The sequence below is a fragment of the Buteo buteo genome, chromosome Z (genome assembly GCF_964188355.1).
Source record: "Buteo buteo chromosome Z, bButBut1.hap1.1, whole genome shotgun sequence".
Classification (NCBI taxonomy): domain Eukaryota; kingdom Metazoa; phylum Chordata; class Aves; order Accipitriformes; family Accipitridae; genus Buteo; species Buteo buteo.
Genome location: NC_134204.1, coordinates 88,392,345 through 88,419,592, shown reverse-complemented (window position 1 = coordinate 88,419,592; position 27,248 = coordinate 88,392,345). Strand labels below are relative to the sequence as shown.

General features: G+C 59.7%; 4 protein-coding genes across 11 annotated transcripts; 2 read left to right on the top strand and 2 right to left on the bottom strand.

Annotated features, from left to right (window-relative positions):
- The first annotated feature begins 738 nt into the window (after positions 1 to 738).
- Positions 739 to 4,944, top strand: FBXO46 (F-box protein 46). 2 transcript variants are annotated; one of them, XM_075021599.1, is made up of 2 exons: positions 739 to 814; positions 2,852 to 4,944. In XM_075021599.1, exon 2 carries the CDS (start codon positions 2,923 to 2,925, stop codon positions 4,768 to 4,770), a length of 1,848 nt encoding a protein of 615 aa, XP_074877700.1. In that variant the 5' UTR covers positions 739 to 814; positions 2,852 to 2,922; the 3' UTR covers positions 4,771 to 4,944. The 2 variants fall into 2 exon arrangements, with proteins under 2 accessions (XP_074877700.1, XP_074877701.1); XM_075021600.1 differs by lacking the exon at positions 739 to 814 and adding an exon at positions 1,688 to 1,802.
- An 85-nt stretch (positions 4,945 to 5,029) lies between these two features.
- QPCTL (glutaminyl-peptide cyclotransferase like) lies at positions 5,030 to 9,151 on the top strand. 7 transcript variants are annotated; one of them, XM_075021604.1, is made up of 7 exons: positions 5,030 to 5,927; positions 6,648 to 6,798; positions 6,874 to 7,161; positions 7,421 to 7,573; positions 7,932 to 8,031; positions 8,305 to 8,421; positions 8,604 to 8,836. In XM_075021604.1, the coding sequence occupies exons 1-7, from the start codon at positions 5,542 to 5,544 to the stop codon at positions 8,747 to 8,749; spliced, it is 1,341 nt and encodes a 446-aa protein (XP_074877705.1). In that variant the 5' UTR covers positions 5,030 to 5,541; the 3' UTR covers positions 8,750 to 8,836. The 7 variants fall into 7 exon arrangements, 5 of the variants coding, with proteins under 5 accessions (XP_074877705.1, XP_074877704.1, XP_074877702.1 ...); XM_075021605.1 differs by having other exon boundaries at positions 5,631 to 5,927; positions 6,658 to 6,798; XR_012649129.1 differs by lacking the exon at positions 8,604 to 8,836 and having other exon boundaries at positions 7,378 to 7,573; positions 8,305 to 8,419.
- A 12-nt stretch (positions 9,152 to 9,163) lies between these two features.
- Positions 9,164 to 19,684, bottom strand: AKT2 (AKT serine/threonine kinase 2). The gene is made up of 14 exons (XM_075021606.1): positions 19,439 to 19,684; positions 15,929 to 16,069; positions 14,720 to 14,848; positions 14,465 to 14,576; positions 14,117 to 14,270; positions 13,766 to 13,897; positions 13,207 to 13,272; positions 12,985 to 13,053; positions 12,263 to 12,385; positions 11,666 to 11,794; positions 11,218 to 11,432; positions 11,053 to 11,140; positions 10,858 to 10,960; positions 9,164 to 10,561 (listed from the first exon to the last, which is right to left on the bottom strand). The coding sequence occupies exons 2-14, from the start codon at positions 15,972 to 15,974 to the stop codon at positions 10,482 to 10,484; spliced, it is 1,446 nt and encodes a 481-aa protein (XP_074877707.1). The 5' UTR covers positions 15,975 to 16,069; positions 19,439 to 19,684; the 3' UTR covers positions 9,164 to 10,481.
- Positions 19,685 to 20,102: 418 nt separating this feature from the next.
- On the bottom strand, positions 20,103 to 27,248 carry CZH19orf47 (chromosome Z C19orf47 homolog). Its single transcript, XM_075020025.1, has 9 exons — positions 27,101 to 27,248; positions 26,017 to 26,090; positions 25,626 to 25,713; positions 25,217 to 25,331; positions 25,005 to 25,086; positions 24,661 to 24,786; positions 22,823 to 22,969; positions 22,391 to 22,461; positions 20,103 to 21,722 (listed from the first exon to the last, which is right to left on the bottom strand). Exons 2-9 carry the CDS (start codon positions 26,033 to 26,035, stop codon positions 21,228 to 21,230), a joined length of 1,143 nt encoding a protein of 380 aa, XP_074876126.1. The 5' UTR covers positions 26,036 to 26,090; positions 27,101 to 27,248; the 3' UTR covers positions 20,103 to 21,227.

The following is a 27,248-nucleotide window of genomic DNA, read 5'->3' as shown; positions in this document are numbered from 1 at the left end:
GGCGTCCCAAAAGCCTTTGGGTGCTGGGAGGGAATCAGGGGAAGGTTGGGGGGGTCCCCCGACACGTTGGGGTGATGGGGGGGTCCCCAATGCCTTGGGTGCTGGGGGGTGTGGGTCAGGGGGTCTTGGGGGGGTTCCTTGACACCTTGGGTTGCTGGGGGGGGTGTGTGTGTATCGTAGGGGCGTCCGAGCTGTGGGGACCCAGTCGTCCCCAGCTTTGTACCCTAAAGAAAAACGTGACACCCACCAGTGGCTCCTGTGAAATCTCTTGGGGGTGTCACTGGGGGGGCACTGGTGGCTGGGATGGGTGGCACTAGGTGGTACTGACCTGTCAGAGGTGACCGGGGCTGGCTGTCACTGGGGAGGGTCATTGATGGTGTCACTGCTAACTGGCGTGGGGGGGTCATTGCCGGTGTCAGTGGGTGACCAGGGCTGTGTGGGAGTCGCTGGGGGGGGAGTACTGGTGTGTCACTGGGTGATGGGATGGTGGCACAGGGAGACCGGGGTGGGGGGTGACTGGGGGCGGGGAGGGGAGATCCCCGTCGCCCCCAGACCCCCTCCACGCGTGGACTACCCCTCCCGGCACACCCATCGCTCAAGCGCGGGGTTACCGGGCAGCACGGCGGCGGACTACAACTCCCAGCATCCCCCAGCGGCGCATGCGCGGAGGCTTTGCGCCCTCACCACCGGCGGACTACAACTCCCAGTGTCCCCCGTCGCGGCGCATGCGCGGAGGGCGGCGGGTGAGCGCATGCGCGGGACACCCCGGAAGCGGCGCGGAGAAGGCGGAGCGGCCGCGCCCGGCACCTGCCCGGTGAGCGGGGGAGGGGCGGCGGCACCGGGCGGGGCCCGGGCCACGGACGGGGGGGGGATGGGGGGGCGGGCGTGGGCGTGGGCGGGCGGTGCCCCGGGGCGTGGCGGCGCCCTGCGGGCCGGTGGCGGAGTCTCGGGCTCGTGCTCGGTAACGAGCGCTGGGCCGCCGGGCCGGGGCCCGGTGAGGGGGTGTCACAGCGGGGGACCGGCGTCTCCCACTCGTGACACAGCCGGGGAGGGGGGGGGCACGGGGCCGTGCCCGCGGCACACCGCGGGTCAGGCGTGTCCCACTCGTGACACACCGTGTTGGGGACACACACACACCTCCCCCCCCCCGGTCTGCGCCCGTGCGACACCGGGGCCGCGCGTGCCCCTGGCTTCTGCCCTCGGGGGCGGGGCTGCCCTCGCCTGGCGCGAGACCGAGGGCGCGCCCCTGTGTCGCGCGCGGGGACACGCGTGTCCCCGCGTCGTGCGAGCGGGGGGGGTGTGGGGGAGGCGGGCGTGTCTCCGTGTCACATCTGGGGCGAGGACAGGCCCGGCCTCGCGTCACCCACGAGGGTCATCGGCTCCCCTCCCCCCGCAGATGTGTGTGGGGCGCGCGGGACGCACCGCCCCCCCCCCGGGCCCACGCGGGACCGTGTCCTCGCCCCTCCCGTCCCCGCGGCCCAAGGGAGGGCGGGGACATCTGACCACGCCCCCAACTCCTCGCCGGCCACGCCCCTCCGCCGGCCACGCCCCCCGGCGCACCGCGCTGCCGCCGTCCATATATGGGCATGGCCCGAACGCGGCTCCCTGATTGGCCGCCACCTCGCGCGGAGGGCCTGTCAACAAGCGGCTGCAGCTGCCGGTCGTTAAAAGGGTGGGGGCGGACGGGCCCCACCTCCTCGGGTGCCGCGGCCGCTTTAAAGGCCGGCCCCACCCCTCTGAGGACCGCGCCGGGACGGAGCCGGTGAGGGGGCGGGGCCTTCCGGGCAGGGTGCGCGAGACCTGTGAGTATGCGAACGGGGCGGGACGTGGGGGGTGAGTGGCGAGGGGGAGGAGCCGTGGGCGGGGCACCGCCCCCAGGGCGCACCCCAGTGACCCCATTACGACCTAGTAACGGTACTGGGAACGGCCCAGGAATGGCTCCGTTACCCCCCCCCCCCCACACTCCGCAGCTCCGTGTTTGTCCTGCCAGCCCCATAGCGTCCCCAAAAGCCCCATACCAGCCCCATACCAGCCCCACCAGCCCCATACTGGCTCCACCAGCCCCATACTATCTGCAAAAGCCCCATACTGGCCCCACACTGGCTCCACCAGCCCCATACTATCTGCAAAAGCCCCATACTGGCCCCATACTGGCCCCACCAGCCCCATACTGGCTCCCAAAGCTCCATACTGGCCATATACTGGCCCCCACCAACGCCATACTGGGCTGCCAGCCCCATACTATCTGCAAAAGCCCCATACTGGCCCCACCAGCCTCATACTGGCCCCCAAAGCCCCATACTGGCCATATACTGGCCCCCACCAGCCCCATACTGGGCTGCCAGCCCCATACTATCTGCAAAAGCCCCATACTGGCCCCACCAGCCTCATACTGGCCCCCAAAGCCCCATACTGGCCATATACTGGCCCCCACCAGCCCCATACTGGGCTGCCAGCCCCATACTATCTGCAAAAGCCCCATACTGGCCCCACCAGCCTCATACTGGCCCCCAAAGCCCCATACTGGCCATATGCTGGCCCCCACCAGCCCCATACTGGGCTGCCAGCCCCATACTATCTGCAAAAGCCCCATACTGGCCCCACCAGCCTCATACTGGCCCCCAAAGCCCCATACTGGCCATATGCTGGCCCCCACCAACCCCATACTGGGCCTGCCAGCCCCATACTATCTGCAAAAGCCCCATACTGGCCCCATACTGTCCCCCAAAGCCCCATACTGGCCCCATACTGGCCCCACCAGCCCCATACTGGGCCTGCCAGCCCCATGTTGTCCTCACCATCCCCACCCCATCCCTGCCAGCCCCATTAACACCCCTTTCTCTTGTGGCAGGCTTGGGCACGGGCGCTGGCAGCCCACGACGTCGGCAACGTCGGCATCGTCGGCAGTGCCATGCTGCCCTGATGGAGCCCAACGCCTTCCCCCAGCTGCAGCTCTGGTGCCCGCGACCCTTCGGCACTTACTCCCAGAACAAACCATGCCCCGGCCCTGGCTCCACCAAGAAACCCTTCTCCTGCCGTCCCACCGAGGAGCCTGCTGGAGCCCAGGCCCCCTCCGAAAACACGCCACCGGCTCCTGCCGATGCTGCCCCGGCTCCTCCAGCATCGGCAGAGGAAGGACGGGTGCTGCTGGACACGTGGTATGTCATCAAACCGGGGAACACCAAGGAGAAGGTGGCTTTCTTTGTGGCACACCAGTGCGGTGGTGGCAGCGGCAGCGGTGGCAGCGGTGGCCGTGCCAGCACCATGAAGGTAAAAGGCAACTGGGGCAGCGATAGCTCCAAAGCCAAGCGGCGCCGGCGCTGCCATGACCCCACTAAGAGCAAGCCAAGCCCAGTATGGGCTACTGGCAGCAAGGACGCAGCTTGCCAGTGTCCCAGTGAACCTTCTGCTGCTGCCAGTGAAGCCCCTGACTTGCTGTCAGTGGCGGAGATGGTGGCGTTGGTGGAGCAGAGGACGGCGCTGGCGTTGCAGAGCTTCCCCCGGCCCTGCGGCACTCCTGCCGCCCCAGTTGTCTTCATGGAGGCAGCCAGTGGTGAAACCAAAGCACCGAGTGGCTCCGATTGCAGCCGGGTGGCAGAAGCTGTTGCCCACTTTGAGTCACGGCAGCGGGAGCACGGTGGCACCCGACCCAATGGGTTGTGCCGCCCAGGTGCTGAATGTGCCGCAGCAGCGGCAGCATCATCGACACCGGGTCCTGGTGAGGTGCGCATCGCCTTCCGCATCTCCAGCGGCCGTGAGCCCCGTGCTGGAGCCGCTGCAGCCGAGTCGGGTGCTGGCGGGCGTCCCAATTGTGTTTTTATGAGCTGCGGGACGGCGAGCGGTGGTGGTAATGCCAGTGGTCGCGCCAAGGACAAGATCACCTGTGACCTTTACCAGCTGATCAGCCCATCCCGCGATGTGCTGCCCAACAATGTGGAGTTCCTCCTGGCCACCGCTGGTCCCAAGGGGGACGGGGATGGCCCTGACATGGACATAGGGTGCAGCGAGGGGTTGGCGTCCGCTGTCAAGCCAGAGATGGGTGAAGGAACTGGTGAGGGCACGTCGGCGTCGGCGCGGGATTGCGCCTCCGGCTTCCACGTGGACGTGGTGGTGACGGGGGTGGTGGACCAATGCGTCTTCTTTGGCAAGGACAGCGCCAAGAAGATGAAGGAGGAGACTGTGCGGCTGCCGGCACCAGTGCAGGAGGACCCACCACCGGGGCAGCTCTTTCTCCTGCCTGTCCCTGAGGAGACACCGGCAGTGGAGGACACGGAGGCCAGCGAGGAGCCGTCAGCTGTCCCCGACCCCTCGCTTTGCCGGTTGTATCGTCACGTCTCCCACGACTTTTTGGAGATCCGCTTCAAGATCCAGCGGCTGCTGGAGCCCCGGCAGTACATGCTTCTGCTGCCAGAGCACGTCATGGTGAAGATCTTCAGCTACCTGCCTACTCAAGCGCTGGCCGCCCTCAAGTGCTCCTGTCACTACTTCAAGTCCATCATCGAGACCTTTGGGGTGCAGGCCACCGATTCCCGCTGGAACCGCGACCCCCTCTACCGCGACGACCCCTGCAAGCAGTGCAAGAAGCATTATGAGAAGGGGGACGTGTCCCTGTGCCGATGGCATCCCAAGCCCTACCACCACGACCTGCCTTACGGCCGATCCTACTGGATGTGCTGCCGGAGACCCGATAAAGAAGCGCCCGGTTGCAGGGTGGGCTTGCACGATAACAACTGGGTACACCCAGCCACCCGGCGCGATGACGGCAGGTGAAGGGACAAGCGCCGGCAGGGACGGTGGTGGTGGATGTGGGGACATAGAGGGGGGTGTTTGGCCGTGGCGGTTGCTGGAAAGAGCGAAGGAGAAGGTGGAAAAAAAAAAAAAAGTCATCAAACCCCAAGACTTGAAGGAAAAAAAGAAAAAAAAAAGGCACCAAGTGAAGGGGGTGGAGAGAGAGGGGGTGGTAGCAACGGGGGCAGGGGGTGGCCCCACGGAGGGTGATGGGTCCACGGAGGGTGATGGGTCCACGGAGGGTGATGTCTTTGGGGAAGGTCGTGACCACGTGGAGGATGCTGGCCCCACTGCGATGACGTGATGCCAGCTGGGCTGATGTCCCCCTGGAGGGCGAAAGCCCTGTGGCCGTGACCCCAGCTGGGCTGATGGCCCCGAGGAGGGTGGTGGCCCTGTGGAGGGTGACGGTGCTGTCTGGGGCGATGGCCCTGTGGAGGGTGATGGCCCCGTGGAAGATGACGTCATCCCCATGGAGGGTGACGCCCCCATCCCGGGTGACCTGCCGGTACGGGGCAACATCCACATTCGCGGTGACGTCCCCATCCAGGGTCACGTCTCTGGGCTGGTGTCCTGGTCCGAGGTGAACATCCCCGCCTGGAGCGATGCCCCCACCCCAGGTGACATCTGTCGTGACATCACACGTTGAGAGTGACGTCTCAGCCGTGGCCCCGCCCCCGACGCCCCGGCCCCGCCTCCCGGGGGCTGTCCGCCCGGCGGCGCCTGCGCACGCACGTGTGCCCGGGGCCGCCGCGCATGCGCCCTCGCTCTCACCCCAGAGCCCGCCGTTCGGGGGGAGGGGCTGGGCCTAGCGCGCGAACCCTGCCCCGCGCCCTATCAGCGGCGTCCCCGTCGCCTGGCTACCCTCCACGGCCCCGCCCCCATGGAGGCCCCGCCCCTCACGGAGGAGGCCACGCCCCCGCGCCATGCGGAAGGGCCCCGGTGGCTCCCGCCGGGCCCGGTCCGCGGGTTCGGGGCCCGGTCCCGGCCCGGTGGCGGTGCCGGTTCCGCTGCCGGGACCCGGGCTCTGCCCGCGGTCGCGTCGCTGTCCCCGACCGTTGCTGCCGCTCCTGGCGCTGGCGGCTGCTGCTGCCGCCCTCCTCTACGTCGCATGGCCCGCCGGGGAACGGGGCACTGGCCCGGTGAGCGGGGGGGAGGGGAAGTCCCGGTGGGTCTCGGGGGGAGGGGGGGGGGGGGGCGTCCCGGGGAGGGGATGCCCAGCATTTCCACGCTATCCCCGGGAGACCCCAGACCCCATGGAGACCCCCTGACCTCCCCCGATGCCCCAGCCCCTCTGAGGACAGCCCCCCCCCCCCCCCCCCCATCCCCTGAGGTCCCCCAGACTCGGTCGCGGTGGCGCCCAATGGATCCCGGGGCTCCCAGACCCCCCCCCCCCGGGCCCTCACGCTCCTCCGAGCCCCCCAGGGCACCCCAGAGCCCATCATGGGGCCGCGCAATGCATCCATGGGCCCCTCAGACCCTTCCAGGGACCCCCAACATCCCCAAGGACTTATAGAGCCCTCCCCAGGGCCCCTCAGACCCCCGGGGGGGCTCCCAGCCCCTCCTCAGGGCCCCCAGACATCCCACAGGGTCCTCAGCCCCCTCCCTAACCCCCCCCAGGCCCCATCATGGGGGCACCCAGTGCATCTATGGGCACCCCAGACCCCTCCAGGGGCACCCAGACACCCCCCCTGGAGCCCCACAACATCCCCCAGGTCCTCCCCCACTCAGGGTACCAAACTTCCGAAGGCCCCCCCAGACCCCATCATGAGGGGCCCCTAGACCCCTCCAGGGAACCCCAACCCCCCCGCGGGACCCCAACACCCTCTCCATCCCCACCCTCCCCCGAAACACTGACACAGCCACCCCCAGGTCCCCCCCGGTCCCCCCTCGGAGCAGGCTCTACGGGCGCTACTGGGGCAGCTGGATGCCACCCGCCTGCGGGACACCTTCCTGCGGCCCCTCCTGCGAGAACGGGTGCCAGGGGGGCCTGGGAGCCGCGCTGCCCGCCAGGTAAGACCCCCACCACCACCACTGCAACCCCCTGCGATGCTGCCATGCCTCTCACCAGTGTCCCCGTCCCCGCAGCACATCATGGGGTGCTTGGGTGCCCTGGGGGCTGCCTGGCACCTGGAGCTTGATGCCTTTGAAGCGGTGACTCCCCGGGGACCAGTGACCTTCACCAACGTGGTGGCCACGGTCGCCCCCGCCGCCCCCCGCCGCCTGGTCCTCGCCTGTCACTACGACACAAAGATCTTGCCCCCTGGTCCCGGCCAGCAGCTCTTTCTGGGGGCCACCGATTCGGCCGTGCCCTGCGCCATCCTCCTGGAGCTGGCAGCTGCCCTTGACCAGCCCCTGCAGCGTGCCAAGGACAGGGTGGGTGACGCGTGGTCCAAAGGCCTGGACTGCCCCCTCCCCCTGATGCCTGGGCCCCCCCCAGACATCTGGGTCCCTCCTGACCCTCCCTCCAGAGGACACCCAGGTCCATCCTGTGACCCCACCCCAGGATACCTGGGTCCCTCCTGACCCCCCCCCCCACCCAGGACACCTGGGGTTCCCCCCCTCCCCGGGACACCTGGGTCCCCCCCCCAGATGCCTGGGTCCCCCTCCCCGCTGGACGCCCGGGTCCCAGCAGGGCGCAGAAGTGACGCTGCAGCTGCTGTTCTTCGATGGGGAAGAAGCTTTCGGGGACTGGAGCGTCACTGACTCCCTCTATGGTGCCCGGCACCTGGCGGCACGTATGGCTGCCACCCCCCACGGGCCACATGGCACCCAGATCACCACCATGGTGAGTGGCATCAAGCCCCACGGCGGTTTGAGGGCGGTCCGGTGGCACCTGAGGGGGTGGTGGCACCGTGCTGGGGTGGTCTGTTGGCTGTGACCCAGCTGGGATGGTCCCATGGCATCCAAGGATGATGGCCAAGGGTGGTGGGTTGATCCGAGGGCACTGGAGTGTGGTGACATGGCATTGCCCCAGCCGGGACGGTCCCTGCCACTGCCGTGACCCAACTGGGATGGTCTGGGGGTCCTCAAGGGTGGTGGCGTGGCGTTGGCCCAGCTGGGACAGTCCCACGGCATCTGACCGGTGGCACTGTGGTGTCCCTGTGCCTGTGCTGGTGTCCCCATGGTCATGATGGTGTCCCCAGAGCCTGCTGGTGCTGCTGGACCTGCTGGGCGCCCGTCACCCTGCCATCCACAGCCACTTCCCCCGCACCCACCACTGGTTCCTGCGCCTCGTCGCCATCGGTGGGACTCAGGGATGGGGGCAGAGGGGTGGGGACAGGGTCAGGATGGGGATGGGGACAAGGGGGTGGGATGGGATAGGACATGGGGACACGGATGAGGACAGGGCACGGGTGGGACATGGGGATGGGGGACGAGGTGGGACACAGGGTTGGGACAGGGATAGAAACAGGGACGGGATGTGGACAAGGGGCTGCAATGGGGACAGACAGGAGGAGGCTGGGGGTATCACAGGAGGTTCTGCCCCACCATGTTCTCCCCATGTCCCCGGTGCAGAGCAGCGCCTGCGGCGGCTGGGGCTGCTGCACGTCCTCCCCCAGGACCAGCCCTTCTTCCGTCTCAGCCCGGCCCCAGGACCTGTCGAGGATGACCACGTCCCCTTCCTCCAGCGAGGTGACGTCCCCACCTCTCCCCTGTCCCCTAGGGCGCATTGTCCTCCTGTGCCCCGGGATGCACCATCCCCGTGTCCCCATGCTGCATGGCCAGGGCAAGGAGCAGGGTGGGCAGCTGGGGTCCCGTGGGCTGATGTCCCGGGGGACGTGCCCTCCCACTGTGTCCCACCCGTGTCCCTGCAGGTGTCCCCGTGCTGCACCTTATCCCCACGCCCTTCCCACGTGTATGGCACACGCTTGAGGACACCGAGGACAACCTGCACCCCCCCACCATGGAAGCCCTGTGCAAGATCCTGGTTGCCTTCGTGGCCGAGTTCCTGCAGTTCTGAGCCCTGCCGTTACCCGTCACTCCCAGCCTGCACCCGTTGGGGACTCTGGGCTGTGCTGGGAGCCATCAGTAAAGTGCTTGGTGACCAGTGCTGCGTCCTGTGCCATCACCTGCCACGGGGACAGCTGTGGGGCCAGGGACACATGATGGATGGGGACATATGGAGACAAATAATCGAGAGCCCAAGGGAGCACTATTAGGATGATGGGGGGAGTCCCAGGGGGGTGTATTCAGGTCCTTAGGGACCCCCCAGGAGCACTACTCAGGCCACAGGGGAATCAACCGTAGTAGTGCCTCGGTCTCTCCGGGGAGCTGGGGGGAAGCAGTTGGGGCGCTCGGCCTCCACTCCCCCTGCCCCAGAGGAGCCCAAGATCCTAATTGCTCCAAAAAAGAAAAAAAAAAGAACAACAACAAAAAAAACAACCCCCCATTTTATTGCTTGTACCGTACAAATACGAGGGCAGGTGAGAGCTGCCAGCTGGCTGCTGTGCCCAGGATGCTGGGCCACTGCCACCTTGTTGAGGGGGTCTCATCCCCCCGCCCAGCTCCGGTATTTTTAAATTAATTCAACTGAATTTGGGCAACTAGGAACCAAGAAAGAAACGGCAACTTTTCTCAGTTCCTCCCTGCGGGGAAGCGGTACCAGGCACCAAATTCCTACCTCCAAACTGTGGCCCTGGTGTCAGCTGCGCCAGGAGACGCCGGGTGGCAAGTCCAGCTTGTCACTGGCCTGGCTTGTTGGTGCGGGCACTGTGGTGAAGGTGATGCTCCCCAACCGCTGGGTCCCACCGGCGTTGTGCCATGCCGGCGGGGTCTGGAGCCAACAGCCCCGGTGACAGCGGCCTCTACAGAAAGGCATCCACGGAGCATCTGTCGGGTGTGGATCAGTGGTGCATGCCAGAATAAACCCAGTCCCGACACTGGCAGCCAGGGTTGCCAAGCTGCCGGTGTGGTGGCAAAAAGCCCTGTCCCTCTGCAACACCTCTGGCGACGCCATCATCCACTGAGGATGCTGGAGGATGTGGCCAGTGTCACTGAGCCTGGCATCACTGCGGCTCCTGGCTTTAAGGCACCGGAGAAGCCAAACTATTGCTTTTAGGATCGCATTTTCCTTAGGGCCACGCTGGCCGGCCGCAGGGTCGAGGCACTCCCCTCTGCCAAGGCGCCGATCCAGGGATACTGTTGGTTTTCGGTCACTGCAGGTTCAGTTCAAAGCAGAGGTGGGAGGATTTGAGGGGCTGAGACATGCACCCCACAGTCTTGGGGGGGGGTCCTGCCCTATTGTTTCCCCCTCCTCCGGGCAGCCAGCATTGGATCCTGGCCATGGGGGGGAGTTTTTCCCTCCCTACTGCTGTCAAAACGGCTTCTCCCCAATCGGGAGCCATGGGTTTTACTGGGTGGAGGGCTGGCTGAGCTTCGGGGGGGGGTCAAGGCCACAGTTGTGGGGAAGTGGGGGTTGGTTTAAAAAGCTGCGAGCACTTCTAGAAGTTTAAAAAATAATAATAAAAATCAAAGCAGTCCTAGGCTAGGGGCAGGAGGCACGGCTTGGTGCCAGTGGGAGCCATGGAGCAAGAGCACTTTGTAGGGGTATGGCTTCTGAAAGGTGCTGCGGCACAACGCTGGTGAGCCACAGCTTCCCGCCCCCCTTCTGCCAGGCACGGAAGAAAAATCCCCCCCGCCGTGAGTGAACCCCCAAACCCTCCTCCTCGGAGGCTGAATCCCGCTGCTACCGGTTACTCCCGTATGCTGGCGGAGTAGGAGAACTGGGGGAAGTGCGTCCGCTGGTCATTCTCCAGGGAGCCCATGTTGTCATCTGCAAAGCCAGGGACAGAAAAGGGTTTGAGGGTGAGGGACAGGCTGATGAAGCCTCCCTGGTGTCTTCACAAGTTTCCCTGCTCCCTCCTGTGGCAGTGATGCCACCAAAGCTGCCCAAGACCTCTCCAAGGCAGCAAGAGGGACCCTGAGCTTTTATAGAGGTGTGACAGCTATGCCACCAGCCCCTCAGGTGACACCCACCACCATGATGGTGACAGGAAAATGAGGTTGCATGAGAGGAAGGTGTATAGGTGACAAAGGGGGTTCCCATTTCTTGGCAGCACTGGCACTCACAGCGATCCGGTGGGGTGATGGTGATGGACTGGGCGGTGAACTCGTCATCGAAATACCGTGTGTCGATCTCAGACGTCACTTGGGGCTTGAATGGCGGGACCAGCTGATAGAGAACAGGAGAAATTTGCTCGCCAGCAGTGTGCCAAGTGCCTGCCTGCCCCTTCACCCCCTCAAAGCACTCCCTTCCCTTCCTACCTTCTTCTGAACCACGTCCTGCCAGTTGATGGGGGCGAAGAAGCGATGCTCCATCACCTCCTTGGCATCGCTGGGACCTCCGCCGAGCCTGCAGACACAGAGAGGCATGTCCAGAACCGCCAGCAGTGCTGCGGTTCCCCCCGTCCATCCCCAGTGGGCCCTCACCTTTGTTTCGGATCCTTCTTGAGCAGCCCGGCCAGCAAGGATTTGGCCTCAGGGCTGAGGGTACGAGGGAAGCGAATCTCCTCCATGAGGATCAGCTCGAAGAGACGTTCGTGGTCCTGGTTGTAGAAGGGGAGGCGACCGCACATCATCTCATACATGACGACGCCCAGACCCCACCAGTCCACGGCGCGGCCGTAATCATTGTCCTCCAGGACCTACATGAGGGAACACGGAGAGGATGGTGTCGATGAGGCCAAAGAACCAGGCAGCAACACAAGGAGGGAGAAGGGAAATCCATTCTAGATACAACCCCTCCTGCAACCCAAGTGTTTGGAAAAAGCCCCCGCTGAACCACTGCCATCTTGGACTTTGGGAATAGCCTCCACAGAAAAACCTCTTTGGCATAAGAGTTTCAAGGAAAGCCTGGCTGTGGGAATGCTTTAAGTACCTCCGGAGCCAGGTACTCGGGAGTGCCACAGAAAGTCTTCATGGTGGCTCCATCTGTGATGCCTTCCTTGCAGAGCCCAAAGTCAGTGATTTTGATGTGGCCGTCTTTGTCCAGCATGAGGTTTTCCAGCTGAAAACAGACAGGTGGGAGAAAAGGTTTGGAGCTGAGCGAAGTTGGGAGCATGGGAGTGGGACGCTGCTCCCCAAAAGGCTCCATCGGATGGTTGGGGTCTCAATCCATCATTGCCGCGTAACGGGGATGAGGGTGACACCTCCCCACAGGGCCAGTTCATGCTCTCTTCTGCTGAACCCGAGCTCCCACCCTCCCTCCTGCAACAATGTGTGTGAAAACATCCCCAGCCCCAGGCGGAGAGCAGTTCTTCGCCACCCACAATAAGCGCGAGTGGGGAAAGGGCTCGCATCAACTGAGTGCAATGCTCTGCCAGCTGAAACCTTTTGAGGCCCATCAGGGTGATTTTTAGGAGAGCTGGGAGTGACTCCACACCCCCAAACACCAGCCCAGGAAGATGAAAATTGCACTGGTGCTAAGATGGGGTGAAGGCACTGCTTATGGATGCTGCTGTCGCCAGGTTAGTACCTTAATGTCCCTGTACACCACGTCCCGGGAGTGCAGGTACTCCAGTGCAGAGACTATTTCTGCACCGTAGAAACGGGCTCGGTCTTCTGTGAAGACACGTTCTCTCGAGAGGTGGAAAAACAGCTTAAGAAAAAAAAAAACAAACCAGCTGATCAAAAAGTGCTTAAAAAAACCCCACTGAAACTCACGTTAATCGCTCTCAGCACGCAGCTAATGCGGTCATATGTGTCCTAAGCTCCTCGCCTTGAGTGATCAAAATATTGACAGCCTCCACTCTGCCAGCACAGGCTGGGGGAAAAACGCTGCCGTGCATTGCCTGCAAGAGGGGCTGTGCCATTGGCTGTGTTCCCCCTTGCAAGGAAAGTACGTTGGGTTGAAGAAACAAAGCTGGGCACCAGGACAGGCTGGAAGATAACAGAGCCAGTGATAGCTGGAGGTGCTGTGGTTCCACAGCTCCCCAGGTGACGAGGAAGAGGTCTCTGGGGGCCCTGGACAGTTGTTTCATGCATGCAATGGCCTTGCTGTGATATCAAGCATGAGACAGGCGAGCAAAGAGCCAGAAAAGCTTGGGCAAGAGGAAAGCCACGTGCTCTACCTCCCAAAACATGTGCTGAGGGGAGATTGTGGAATAAATTATCCACCAATGAGCTGAAAACAGCGATTTGACATGCGGACAAGATCCTTCCAAGCCCTGAGGAGAGCATTGGGTCTTAAGCTCCCACCTCTCCACCATTGGCGTACTCCATGACAAAGCACAGCCGGTCGTTTGTCTGAAAGGCGTATTTCAGCGCCTGCAAGAGGGGGAAAAAAAGGTCTTAGAGAAGCTGTGTGGCTCCAATGCTTCCAGAGAAGGTAGTAAGGGGAAGGGACCAGTTGTTCTGGGGCGTGCTGGGCATCCCAGCGTGCTGCCCCTTTGCTCCCTCACTACCACCAGCTGTACTTACAGTAAGGAAGGGGTGCCTGGTGTTCTGCAGTACCCGGCTCTCTGTAACAGTGTGCGCCACCTCATCCTGCAAAGGGAGGAGAAATTAAGTGCCATTTATCTCCCATTGTTTCTGAAAAATCAGAGATTTTTCATGGCTGCCAACTATTCCCAGAAAAAAACCCAAGGATGGGAGCTCCAAGCGCCAACCTCTGCCCCGCTTTTGTCCCCATGGGGCAAAGGGTTCATTGGCCGGATTGTCTGGAGGAGGATGTGGCTGCACTGCATCCCCTGAGAGAGGCAAGTGAGTGGATCCCACGATGTCACCCAACTGTGCGTTACAACACACACCTGGAGTTTTAAAATAAGGGTAACTCCTGGAATCCCCCAGCATTTAGAGCACAGCAGGAGCTGGCCATTGCTTGGCAGCTTTGGAGGCACGTTTTGAAAGCCCTCCCAACATCTGGGGGTTTGGACTACATGACCTTTAAAGGTCCCTTCCAACCCGAACTATTTTATGATTCTGTGATCCCCTAAGCCCTGCCAGCTCCCCTCACCCTCCACTGGGGTTTGGCACTTACTTTTGCAATGATGACCTCTTTCCGTAGGATCTTCATGGCATAATAGCGGCCAGTGGCCTTTTCCCGCACCAAGATGACTTTGCCAAAAGTACCCTTTCCCAGGAGCTTCAGGTAATCAAAATCATTCATGGTCTGGGGAGAAACGGGGAGATGGAGGTGAGAATTCGCAGTGTGGGCAAGCGGGATCCAGGATGGGAAAGGGTCTTCTGAGCTATTTCACCCGCCATTATCCTGGTGACAGCAGACACCATGGGGATGAGGTTTATCCCATAATCCCTCATCACTTGGCAGTCCCAATCCACCACAATCCTGCTTGCGGCAAGAGATGGTGCTGCACTGGGGGTGACTTACAGCCTTGGTGCGGGTTTTGCTGACAGCCACCTCCATCTCCTCAGCACCGGTGCTGTCATTAGGAGATCCGCACTTGTAATCCATTGTGTCCGTCTCTGGTTCCTGGTTCTTCAGGCTGTTTGCTACTGTCTGGATAGCTCGCATCCACTCCTCACTATGGAGAAAAAGGGGATTGATGACACAAGGAGGTGCTGAGGATCACCACAGGGGGCTGTGCCTGCCCCTCCAGCCTTTGCAGGCAGATGGGAATCGTAGCTGAGAGATTTTGGGGTTCTCCTGCAGCTAGGATCAACACAATGTGCTATTTATCCAGGACTCCCAAAGGAAGGGGCCATCCCGCATGCCTACCGCTCTTCAGGAGAGTCCACATGGAAAGTCCTCTCAATGACTGTTGTCCACTGCAAGCATCGGATGACAAAGGTGTTGGGCCGAGGCCGCTCAGTCTTCATCAGCTGGCACTCTGTGTAAAAAAAGGGAAGAGGATGGTTTGGGATCAAATATCCTCAACCCAAAATCTTCCCTAACAGCATCAGTGATGAGGACACCCTGCCCAACACTGGCTTGTAACCATGGACAGCCCTGAAGCCACATGTGCCAACATACCTGCCACGGAGAAGTTATTCAGAGGCGGCAAGCTGTGGTCGGATGTCTCTGGCCGTTCCTTGTAGCCAATGAAGGAGCCATCACTTTTCAGCAGGAAATACCGGGGTCGCCATGTTTTGATGTATTCCCCTGCAAGAAAGAGGGGGGCACAGGGGGTGGTGCAGGGGTTTTCAGGGAAGGACCCCTTGTAGTGGGTCCCACTGCTGAGGTGGAAAATTAAATGGCAGAAAGACCCCTCATAGACAGAAAAATAAGTGGATATTTTTCTTCCGGCTGTTTTCTAGGAGCTGCTTCAGAGAAGCTCCTGCAAAAAGCAGCCAGCTGGTGTTATTTAGGAGAGGTGCGAGCAGCAGGTTAGCCTGAAACATGCTTGATCTGAGGTAACACAGCACAAAAAAGCTTCATGCTTCCCCTGGCAGCTCCAAAATTGACCCAAAGCAGACTCAGCAGCTCTGGATAAAGAAATAGCATCAGAGAGAGGCCCTGGCTTCCCTCTCTCCAGCTATATTCGTCCAGAAGGAGGAATCCATGAACCTGCTGGACACAAGGATCCAGCTGGGCTGCCAGTAGGAGAAAGGTGGCTGGAGGCAGATGGCTTTCATGCCTGGTCCCCTTGCAAATTGCCCTCAGCAAGGGAAGGAAAAATAAGAACCACCATCAATGGGTCTAAAAATAAACCCCCATGTGTGCAGCTGCTACAATGCTGCAACATTCCCCCTGTAGGGCTAAAAATAAAGGGGCTGGTTGGGGGTCTCACTGCAGGGCCACTGCAGCAGGTGGCTTGGCAAACTGGGTTAGACTGTCTGCGAAGAGATGTTAGGATCGTCCTCCAGCTTCCCAATGCGGCAAGCAATTAAGAATGATGCTGCTGGAGGATTTGCTTGTGGCACAGACCGAATGCTAGTGAAGTGGTGTTGCTGATTGCTGGGAGAGCTGCTGCGTTGAGCGAGGAGCAGGAGAAAGCTGAAGCAGGAAAGCATTGGTGGGTTTTGGGATGCCCTGTGGTGCCAAGGTGCCTCGTGCCATTTTGGGGCAAAGGGAAGCAGAGACGGTCCTGCATTTGCGCTGGGGAAAGGTTAAAATTGCCAGTAACTGGAAACCGGAGCTATCCTTTCCCGGCAGCAGCTGCAGTGCCAGATTCCCTACAGCGACCCAGCCTTGGAGGTATGCCACTGCCACTGAGTCGGCTCCCCGGCTCGCCTCCCTCACCTCTCTTGTGCAGCCAGCCCTCCTTCACGACTGACACTTCATTCATGGTGGTGCCGTGGGCTCTAACCCCCTTTCTGCCGCAAGACTGGGGAAGTGGCTAACACCAGGGGCAGCGGGAGGAGCGGCGAGAGCAGAGATGACCTGTGGGAGAAGAGAGAGATGCTCAAGGAAAGCCGTCAAAGTTCCTGACGCTCTTCTTTCCCCTCTCTCGAGGGGAGGCAGCCAGTTTCAGCACAAAGCCACCCCCACATGCTGATTAAAAACTCCTCCGCTGCACCAGTTTCTCAAAAAAAACCCCCACCCCCAAAATTAAAAATCAGCATGGAGGCCTTGCAAATCTGGAGATGCTGGGATAGAGCAGGTTTGTTGGCATTGTCCCTTTACCTGGCTGCCACACAACACGGGATTAAAAAAACCTTGGGAGGGTTGGACAAGCACGGGGGGGAGCACAGTCCCTTGCAAAACAAACAGCTAGAGAAAAATTAATCGGAGTCACCTGACAGGATTAACTCCCTGGGTTCCAAAATCCCACTGTGCTGGGCGATGGGAGGCAGCAGGACAAGGGGACGTGCCACGTCCCAGCAGTGGCTGGAGGGGATTGTCCCCACCTTGGGTTTCCCCAAAGTCACCTTGGGCTCGTTGCCCCCGCCATCCCCTGCCATAAAACCCAGCCCCATAAATGTGCGGCCAGGCGCAAGGGTTTGGGTTTTCCAGCTGCATCCAAAGCAAGACAAGAGCCGGAGCAGCCTGAGATGAATTCCCTGGACACAGTGTTATCCCGATGAGAGCTCCCACTCCCTTCCAATCCCTGTGGATCAGTTCCAGCACCTGCCTAACTCCCAAGCCTCCAGCCTCGTTTTAAAACCTCTCAACTCACTTTTAAAGCTCCCTCTGCTACAGGGACGAGGGGTTTTCCAAAGAGAAGCATGGCAGGCGGAAGGGAAATAATTTCTGTTCCTTGCTCAAGTAAATCTGCCCATGCCTTCCCAATGGGAACCCCCTGCCCCATGAGCATCCTGGGATGCTCCTGCAATCCCAGACGGGGAGGAGGATTTTGGGGACTCCGCTCACCCCCGAGGCTCCTCCACTTGCCCAGCAGTAGGCAAGGAGGCAGGGCAGGCAGCCAGCCAATTCAGGCAGAATAAATACAGGCAGGACCTTGCAGCGCATGGAGCTACTGCTTCTCCAGCTGCTGAAGGGTGGATCTCCAGATGGATCTGCTCCTAGACGGGCTCTGGCAAAGAGCTCATTGATGTTAATTAAAAAGGAAATAAAAAGCTTGCTGCAGAAAAGGGCTCTAATTAATTTCAGAGCTGGCCTGGAGAGGTTGAGCCTGCTGCAAGTGTCCCACAAGGGATCCGGACCACAGATGCAAAAGATGCACAAGAGGCTTTAATAAAAAAATCCCCCAAATTATGAAAAACAGCCCCTAAATGAGTGATTTGATAGGGATGAAGGTTGCAGGATTTTGGATTGGCTCATCCTGCGGCGACACTTCAGCACAGCAGAGAGATGCCAGCGCATCCACAGGATCGGAGGTGGGTAAAACACAGCCAGGATGCAACGAGCCTTCGAACCCAGTGGTGGAACAAAGATCTTTTCGGTGAGGTCTGGGCTCGTTCACATCCAGGGCTTGTTTCTATGCTGTGCTAATTATCCTAGCTGCAAGTAAAAGCCTTCAATTGATTGAAGCCTTGGCCTTTGATTATATTTTTGTGCAAAGCACAGGACAGCGAGGCTCTCAAACCCACAGCCTGTGGACTTCTCCCAGCCAACACCGAGTCTTCTTTCAACAGCAATATGAAAAAACCACACGGTGTTGGTTTAAAAAAAACCAACAAATTGTTGTTTTTTCGGTGTGTTTAAGGATAATTACGACAGTGGGAGAATTGCGATTCAGGAATCACCAGCAGCTTGAAGCATCAAACCCCATCATGGTCCCGTTCTCGTCCTTGAAGGCACTGGAGGATTTTTAATATGATCCTGACAGCTAACGAAGAGCGGGAACAAGCAGCGGTCGTTAAGACACGTTCTCTGAGCCCTGATTGTTATGGTTATTTCTGATGATGGATGGGGACTGTATATGCCATCAAGGGATCCTGACAGCCCCACAGACGCCATGAAAGCGGTTTCCAGGCATGCACTGAAAAGCAGCGATTAAAAAACACACCAAGAAAGACCCATTTCAGGCGCGCTCAAGAAACTTTAAACCAGCTGTGAAGTGGCGCCGTAAAAGATTTGGATCTCAAAGTGTGGTGGCGTGCATCCTGTCCCGGGGAAGAGCGGTGAGGAGCTTTCAGAGAAGGTCTGAAAGGTGTTGGTGCCGAAAGCCGCAGAGACAACACAGCCCGAGCCCGCTCCTCCAGAGGGGCAGGGGGGGGTTGGGTGCCAGGTACCCCCCCGGGCTGCAGAGGCAGGCAGGAGGCTGCAGTTATTACTTACTTATGTGGGGGCAAAGTACTTGGGCAGGCTTGCTCAGGGGGTGGCTGGGTCCCCCACTGCTGCTGCTCCTCCCTGGGGGAGAATACTGGGGGTGGTGGTGGTGGTGGTGTCCCAGCACAGCCTCCCTACCCAGCAGAGGTGCCTCAATCTGCAGAGAGCCCCCAGATCCTGTTCTCCCATGGCAAAGCCCCCCCCCCCCCCAGGCAAAAGACAACCCCCAAACCCCAGAGGCCCACAAGGAGCCCTCCAAGCCCCCCCACCTCAGCCCCTTGGGACAGGGCCCTCCAAGCCTGCCAGGTCCTAGTACAGCCCCCCCAGCCTGCCAGGGGCCCCCCACATCAAACCCCTAGGACAGCCCCCCCCCCAAGCCTGCCTGAGCCCTCCACCTCAGTCCCCCAAAAGACTGCCAGCCCCACCTACTCCCCCACCAAGCCTGCCAGGGCCCTAGGACTGGGCCCCCATGTCATCTGCCTGGATAAACATCCCCCCCCAAACCTGCCAAGACCACCCCCAGGACTGCCAGGGCCCCCCAGCTCAGGCCCCTGGGACAGGCACCCCCCCAATCTACCAGTCACCCCCATCTCAGGCCCGTAGGACAGGCCCCCCAAGCCTGCCTTGGACCCACATTTCAGGCCCCCCTAGCCTGCACAGACTCCCCAATACAACCACCCCTAGGACAGAGCCCCCCCTACTGTAAGGCCACCCCAGCCCAGCTTAGCCCCCCACTGCATTCCCCCCCCGCCTAGCGGCGAGTGGTTCACTCCCCGTAGCATCGCCCGCCCCGCGGCGGGAGGGCGCATCGCGGGGCCATGGGGGGGGGCGCTCTCGCCCCCCGCCCGTCCCCCCCCCCGCCCACTTCACGGGTGCTGCGGTCCCCGCGGCGCCCCTCAGGAGACGGACGGGTCCATTACGCGGCGCTGGGAGGGGGGCAGGGGGGCGGCGCCGCGCACCCCTGGTGAAGGGGCGCGGGTGGTGCGTTCCACGCGGCGCCCAGCAGGGGACGGGCGAGCCCATTGCGCGACGCGGGGTGGTGGTGGTGGTGGTGGGGAAGCAGGGCCGGCGCCTCACCTGTCATGGACGCCTCAGGCCCGGCCGGCTGCCGTCGCTCATCCCGGTAGCGGTGGGGCTCCCCCCCCCCCCCCCCTCCCCGTTCCGCCTTATCAACCCCGACGGCGCCCGCGCTCCCGGAAGCCCCGCCCGCTCCGGGCCCACGCACGCAGGAAGCGGAGACGGACGGGGAGGAGGGTGGGCGGGGGAGGTGTCGAGGGGAGGGGGGGGGGGACGGAGAGGGAAAGACCCCGCTCGCCTGCCCCGGGTCCGTAATGCGCATGCGCCGCGCCGCCGCCTCCGACTGCGCATGCGTCGCGGGGGCAGCGCGCCTGCGCGCAGGGGGCGGGGCTGCCCCGCCTCCCAGCGCGCATGCGCCTGCCGCCCTGCGGCGCCCACCCCGCCCGCAGGGGGTAGAAACACCTCCCGCTTCCGCTCATTTGCATACATTTAAATATAGTGGAATAACTACTCTATATGACTACCCACGCACGGCCGAGGAGCATGGGAATGATGCGTGCTTGATGCCCACAAGGCGTGGGCATCCCCACCCCTGGGTGCACACCACCCACCCGTGGGTGCAACGAGCTGCTCCAGTCTCAGCACCCTGAGGTGGGTTTTGGGGGGGGTGGTGGTGGTGGGGGTGTTCCTGGCCACAGACTGGGGGGCTCAACTGACACCAAACAGAGCTATTTCCACGCTTTATTGCAAAAAGCTCCCCCGCGGGCTGGCGGGCGATGTAGAAAGCCAAAAATTGGGAAGACCCACTCATTTTCACACACCAAACAACGCCCGAAGCGCAAAGAAAACCTCCCAAAATAGGGTAAAATAAAGAAATTAGTCGTTTTTCTTATTAAAAAGACTCACTGTTATGGCCCTGACTCGCCACGCAGCTGCCTCCACCCTGCTGTCTTTATTTTGGGGAGAAAAAAATGTCTTTTCAGGGTTTGCAGCAATGCTGGACAGGCGCAGGGTGAAGGCAACCGCGTGACGCTGTTGAAAATAAATTTTGGGGGAAACAAATTTTGGGGGAAATAAATAATTTCTGTAAACCCTCACGGTGTCCATTTAAGGTTTCACATTGGGATGAGCTTGAGCTGAAAACTGCGAGCGGCACATTGAAGGTGTCGCTTAAAACAAGGCAATTTGGGGATTTTTTGAGCCCCCAAGGATTTTTTTTTAAGCTTTTGTTTTCCGGGCTTTCTTTTTGGAGGCTGCTCTGAAATCCTTAAAAATTAAGGATCCCCGCAGCAAGCTGCCACTCTGTAATGATTATTTATGGAGTCACTTTGGTGCAAGTTCCTAAATGTAGGGAAAAAAACCCTCCAGAGGAAAAAAACAGAAAATATAGGGAAAAAAACCCCCTCTCTATGGAGTTCTCCAGGTCCGAACTCCTAAATACAGGAAAGAACCTGCAGAGAAGGGAAAAAGGGGGGGGTGGGGGCAGCAGGGAAGAGGTTTTGATGCTGGTAGGAGATGGAGAACGATTTGGCCTTGTACCCGCCGGCTTTGTGGGCCAGGGCAGGCAGGGATGCCCAGCAGACAGGAAATCTGGCAGGGAGGGCTTTTCCCCCTCTTCTCTCCTGTTTTCCTGTGGGATTAGTGTTTCCCTATGGAATTAAGCCTTTCCCCATGGGATTAAGTGTCTCCCTGTGGGATTAGCATTGTTTCCCCGTGGGATTAGCAAGGAGGAAGGCAGGATGAGACTCTGCCGGTTCTTGAGGGTGAATAAATGGGATGGCGGACAGCGCGTGACCATCAGGAGGGAAGCACACAAGCAGAAAACCGTGCGGGAAGAAGCATCGTGGGATCAATCCGGTTTCTTCCCCAGCCGTTTAAAGACGCTAACAGTGCCGGCGCTGTCCATCTGAGCACCGGGGATCTCGCTGGTGCTGCTCACCTTCCCGCACCCCCAGGTCCTTTTGATCGTCACCCGAAATTCGGGTTCGCTTTTATCCTTTGTGCTGGTGACATTGCCATCCTGGGCTTCGACTGGCATCGTAGCAATACTGATGCCGCCAATTTTGGATGCCGCCGGTTGTGGTTTTGCCGCCATACGGATACCGGTGGCGTTCCTATGACCAAGCTGCTGGATGGCGGCAGTGACAGTGACCGGTTTGGCTTCTGAACTGGTGGCTTTCGCCTTGATGGTCCCTCCCAGCTCAGTGCTTTCCTTACGGGGAGGTTTGGCGAGTTTTTTTAGGACGCCGGCGTACTGGAGAACAGAGCAGTCATCATCACTCTCAGTGGCTTTGTCCCCATCGGTCCCCAAGGTGTCACCCAGTCTGCTGAAGACCCCTGTGGGCTGGGAGACAAGGCAGGGTAGCCCGTCAGCACCCGCACCCCCATTTTGGGTGCTTGATTTATGTTCCCCTTCCCCTTCGTCCCCCAAATTCTGCCACTGTCACAGAGGCAAGATGGATACTGGCCTCGTCCGTGAAGGATTTTGAGGTGTAATGGTGCAAAACACTGCCTGCAGCAATTAAATTAATGATTAGGCTACAAAACAGGTCTATAAATCACCCATAAAATCATATTCCCTCTTATTTTTCTTGAGGGCCTGAGTCTGCAACTTGTTTTACACCCTGAGACTTCCACCCTGAGGTTTTCACCCCCAGAGGAGAGAAAAAATCGCCTGTATCCCCAAATAAAGAGCATTTTGCCTCCAGAGGAGAGAAAAAACCTCCTGTAACCACCATTAAAGGGGTCAAAATAGAAGCGCAGATGGGGATCACCCAGAGACTGGGGATCTGCTTGCCTTCCGTGGCTCCATCCTGCTTTTCCCTGGTGTTTCCCCACCATTTTCTGGTTATTTCAAGGTTCCTTCAGCCCCTCTGCGGTAAGCGAGCTGCTGTGAACCCCAAAATAATCTTCGGGGAGAGGACCCTCATGTGAGTATCTCAGTGGAGTTTGGCACAGCTGCTGCGAGTGACAGCGGAATGCTCCTGCAGCTGAAAACCCGTGTCCTCTCACCTTGCCTCCTGTGGTTGCGTCCGCTTTTGCCTCGGCTCCCAGGCGGTCAAAGACAGATGTCCTCTGCGGACCTGCAGTTTTCAAGAAAATGTGTTTTTTTTGAGGTTTCCCCGGAAAATGAAGCTACATTGGGTCAGTGCTGAGGGCTTGTGGCCTTTCAGCCCCATCCTACTGTCAGGGCACCCGGCAAAATAAAATCCACTCAATAAAAGCGTGCAAACAGCCACCTGCCCCCTTCTTCCTAAGACTTAAATGGACTTGAGCAGAACCTTTACGGCTTGCAGTGAGTAAATATATCCTTGGAATAACATAGCTTCTACCCAGTAACTCTCTGGATATAAAAATTCTAGGGGGATTTGTAATGATGGGCTAAATTGGGACTAAACCGGGCTTCTGGAAGAGAAAATGAAGATCAAAATCCTCCGCTGGTACCTTTGGCCGCTTGCTGCTCCAGGATTTTCTTTGTCCTCGGCGTGGTGCCCTTGGGCATGTTAATGATGTATTTCCCTTCCATTTCTGCCGTCACCCGGCGGCGTTTTACTGGGGTCGTTGGATTTTCATCTGCCGCGTCACATAAACCTGGTGGGACAAAGGAAGAGCAAATCAAGAGCCCTTGTTACAACAAGGATTAGGGGGTAGAAGGATTTTATGAGTGCTTGGGCACAATCCCAGGCTCGAGTGATCTCTGAAACTGACTGCTTCAGCACTAACAGATCTCCCGCAGCACTGGGGCTCTGTGAGCACACTCCCCCACTGTGCCTAGCTACTCCCAACCACAAAATCACAGAATTGTTTGGGCTGGAAGGGGCTTTAAAGACCTGTCCTGGTTTCAGCTGAGATAGAGTTAACTGTCTTCCTAGTAGCTGGTACAGTGCTATGTTTTGAGTTCAGTATGTGAAGAATGTTGATAACACTGATGTTTGCAGTTGTTGCTAAGTAATGTTTAGACTATAGTCAAGGATTTTTCAGCTTCTCATGCCCAGCCAGCGAGAAAGCTGGAGGGGCCCAAGAAGCTGGCACAGGACACAGCCAGGGCAGCTGACCCAAACTGGCCAAAGGAATATTCCATACCATGGCATGGCACATCTAGTATAGGAACTGGGGAGTGGGGGGAGGGAATCGCCGCTCGGGGACTAGCTGGGTGTTGGTTGGCGGGTGGTGAGCAATTGCCCTGAGCATCATTTGTACATTCCAATCCTTTTATTACTACTGTTGTCATTTTATTAGTGTTATCATTATCATTATTAGTTTCTTCTTTTCTGTTCTATTAAACCGTTCTTATCTCAACCCAGGAGTTTTACTTCTTTTTCCCGATTTTCTCCCCCATCCCACTGGATGGCGGGGAGTGAGTGAGCGGCTGCGTGGTGCTTAGTTGCTGGTTGGGGTTAAACCACGACAAGACCATCCACCCCTTGCTGTGGGCAGGGACATCTCCCACTAGACCAAGTTGCTTCCAGCCCAGTCCCAGCTGGCCTTGAACATCCCCAGCGTGGGGGCATCCACAGCTTCTCTAGGCAGCCTGTTCCTGTGCCCCACCACCCTGACTGTCAAGAATTTCTAACGAAAATCTCCCCTCTTCCGGTTTAACACTGTTCTCCCTTGTCCTGTCTCTACTCCCTCTGATAAAGAGCCCCCCTGCTTTTCCTGTAGCCCCCTGCAAGCACTGCAAGGCTGCTTAAGGTCTCCCTGGAGCCTTCTCTCCAGGCTGAACCACCCTAACTCTCTCTGCTTGTCCTCGTATGGGAGGTGCTCCAGTCCCACCCCAATCACTGTTGTGGCCTCCTCTAGACTCGCTCATGTAGGACCTTGCACTCGGCCTTCACGAGTTGGCATGGGCCCCCTCTCTCCAGTCTGTCATAGTTCCTCTGGATGGATCCCTTCCCTCTGGAGCATCAACCCTCGCCAATCAGCTTGGGGTTACCCCCAAACTGGCTGCAGGTGCATTCAATCCTGCTGTTCCTGTCCCCAACGAAGATGCTAAATCATAATTGGTCCCAGTACAGATCCCTGAGGGACCTTGCTCATCACCTGTCTTCACCCAGATGTGGAGCTGGAGTGAGACCATCTGTTCAATTCCTTACCCACTGAGGGGTTCCACTCCTCAAATCCACGTCTCTCCACTTCAGAGACAAGGATGTTATGTGATTAGCTCAAAAAACCCGTAGCTGGATCCAAAGCAGCTGTAAAATTTGGCTGGGGGGGTTTAACATGGAACAGAAAGGAAAAAGCAACTCGACATTGTTTTTGCTGGGATCTGTTGCCCTCCCTACCTGCCTTCGCAGAGGCCAGTTTGTTGGAGACGGTGACAGAGATTTTGGAGGTGTGGGGCCGTTGTCGAAGTGGGGTGGCGGGAGGTGAGTCTCTGCTCAGGCTGTTGGCAATCATCCGGCTGGCAGCTGGAAGAGGAGGACGGCACAGTGAGGGAGACATTTTAAACCCCGAGGAGCTTTGGTGAGTGTGACAAGCATCCGTCTTGTCAGCTAAATTAGAGTGGTCCTTCCCCAGGATTGTGGGGAAGGCAGCCATTGTTTCAGCCCTTTATTTCAAGACAATTAGTGCACCTCATTTCAGGTGAGGGTATTTAATCTCCCAGAAACCCCTTGCCTGCGCTCACCACTGTTGGCATTGCGGCGCAGCTCGGCTTGAATGTTGGGGGAGCTGGGGCAGAGCAATTCAGTGGCCGCCTTGCACATCTCCTGAAGGAAAAAAACACGGAGGATGGTTTTCCCTTGGGCTGTTCTGAGGCGAACGAGGATCCTTGAGGCAAAACTTTGCTGCTAAATGAGCTGGTGAGGCTTAACCTGTGCCAGCGAGGCTTCACCATACCTGCCTGTACACAATTTTGGCGTGTTTGAGAATGGCGATGATGTCTCCCACCACTGTGATGCCCAGCTCATTCATGATCTCCTTGTTCAGATCCATCAACATGTTCTTCTGGATCCTGCAGCAAGGGAAGACTTGGCTTAGTGAGGTCTCCCTTTGTCATAGGCTCTGATTAATTAAGCCTTGAGTAAGGTGCACCATGATATCCCCAACCTGGGTTCGGACACCAACGCCCTCATGGAAACAGCACTAGTAATGAAAAAGAAGCTCAGTGCAGATGAATAACTAACGTAACTAATTAAGGAGTGAGATAATCGGTTAATTCCTTCCTTCCCCCTCACTGGGGGAACATTTCAGTGCTATTTTCCCCCTGTGATGTGATAAAAATGCACTGCCTCATTGGTGACCTCACCTGTTATCCACAAACATGACAGCGTAGTTGACGGCAGGGCCCGGGGGGATGCCAGCTTCTTTGAAAAACTGAATCCATTCGGATGTCGCTGAAAAAAAGCCATGGAAAAGGAAAAACTAAGTGGATATGGAAAAGGAGGTGGGGAGGTTGCCTGGATGTCAGCAGGCGCTGGCCAAGAGGCTCATTCCAGGCATTCACAGCTGTTGTCATGCGATTAATGGGATCGGGAGGAAAACGACTCCTGGGATGGTAGTGGGGGTGAGGGGAGGAGATGGTCTGCCAAATGAAAATACACAATTTGCGGGGTTTTAGAGCAATTTAGGGTGATGTTGGATAGTGGAGGGGAGAGGGGGGCAGCGGGAACACTCGCAGGGAGGGAAATGTCCCTTACCCATCGTGACGGACACCATGGTCAAGGAGCCGGAGAATGTGGGCGCGGGGCTAGGCAGCAGTGCCGGGAGCAGCCTGCCGGTTGAGACAGCGTCTGTGTGGCCTCTCTGACGGCCAGCAGGCAGGCACCAGGCTGCTGCTGCCTCCCTGCCTGCCCCCCTGCCCCCTCCTCCTGCCCCACACCCCCTCCCTGCTCCCTGCTGCTGCTCCACACTCCCTCCCTGCCCCCTCCTCCTGCCCCACACCTCCTCCCTGCTCCCCTTCTCCTGCCCCACACCGCCTCCTCTTCCCTCCTGCCCCCTCCTCCTGCCCCACACCCCCTCCTCTTCCCCCCTGCCCCCTCCCCCACATCCCTGCCCTGCCCCTTTCTCCTGCCCCACACCCCCTCCCTGCCCCCTCCTCCTGCCCCACACCCCTGCCCTGCCCCTTCCTCCTGCCCCACACCCCCTCCCTGCCCCCTCCCCCTGCCCCACAGCCCCGCCCTACCCCTTCCTCCTGCCCCACAGCCCCTCCTCTTCCTTCCTGCCCCCTCCTCCTGCCCCACACCCCTGCCCTGCCCCTTTCTCCTGCCCCACACCTCCTCCTCTTTCGTCCTGCCCCCTCCTCCTGCCCCACACCCCCTCCCTGCCCCTTCCTCCTGCCCCACACCCCCTCCCTGCCCCCTCCTCCTGCCCCACACCTCCTCCTCTTTTGTCCTGCCCCCTCCTCCTGCCCCACACCCCTGCCCTGCCCCTTTCTCCTGCCCCACACCTCTGCCCTGCCCCTTTCTCCTGCCCCACACCCCCTCTCTGCCCCTTCCTCCTGCCCCACACCCCTGCCCTGCCCCACACCTCCTCCTCTTTCGTCCTGCCCCTTCCTCCTGCCCCACACCTCCTCCTCTTTCGTCCTGCTCCTTCCTCCTGCCCCACACCTCCTCCCTGCCCCCTCCTCCTGCCCCCTCCACCTGCCCCACACCCCTGCCCTGCCCGTTCCTCCTGCCCCACACCCCCTCCTCTTCCCTCCTGCCCCCTCCACCTGCCCCACACCCCCTCCTCTTCCTTTCCGCCCCCTCCCTCTCCGCCTCCCCCCTCTCCGCCTCCCCTCACCTCTCCTCTCCCGCCGCGCCCCATCCTGCCGCCTCCGGCCGCTGGGCCGGGCCCTACCGGAAACACCGGTCACTGAGCGCCGGAAGTGACCTCGCCGGCCGGCCCAGCGCGTTACCCGTCGCGCACGCCGGGGCGTTGGCCGCTCTAG

Excerpts from the sequence above, each read along its gene's own strand:
- FBXO46 (XM_075021599.1), top strand. The coding sequence starts at position 2,923 with ATGGAGCCCAACGCCTTCCCCCAGCTGCAGCTCTGGTGCCCGCGACCC.
- QPCTL (XM_075021601.1), top strand. The coding sequence starts at position 5,542 with ATGCGCCCTCGCTCTCACCCCAGAGCCCGCCGTTCGGGGGGAGGGGCT. Across the intron at positions 5,928-6,647 it reads GGGAACGGGGCACTGGCCCG|CCACCCCCAGGTCCCCCCCG; the intron begins GTGAGCGGGGGG and ends ACACTGACACAG. Across the intron at positions 7,162-7,420 it reads TGCAGCGTGCCAAGGACAGG|GGCGCAGAAGTGACGCTGCA; the intron begins GTGGGTGACGCG and ends GGGTCCCAGCAG.
- AKT2 (XM_075021606.1), bottom strand. The coding sequence starts at position 15,974 with ATGAATGAAGTGTCAGTCGTGAAGGAGGGCTGGCTGCACAAGAGAG. Across the intron at positions 13,898-14,116 it reads GCAAAACCCGCACCAAGGCT|ACCATGAATGATTTTGATTA; the intron begins GTAAGTCACCCC and ends GTTTCTCCCCAG. Across the intron at positions 11,433-11,665 it reads CCGAGTACCTGGCTCCGGAG|GTCCTGGAGGACAATGATTA; the intron begins GTACTTAAAGCA and ends TCCCTCATGTAG.
- CZH19orf47 (XM_075020025.1), bottom strand. Across the intron at positions 22,970-24,660 it reads ACTGGCCTCTGCGAAGGCAG|GTTTATGTGACGCGGCAGAT; the intron begins GTAGGGAGGGCA and ends TTGTCCCACCAG. Across the intron at positions 21,723-22,390 it reads ACGCAACCACAGGAGGCAAG|CCCACAGGGGTCTTCAGCAG; the intron begins GTGAGAGGACAC and ends CTTGTCTCCCAG.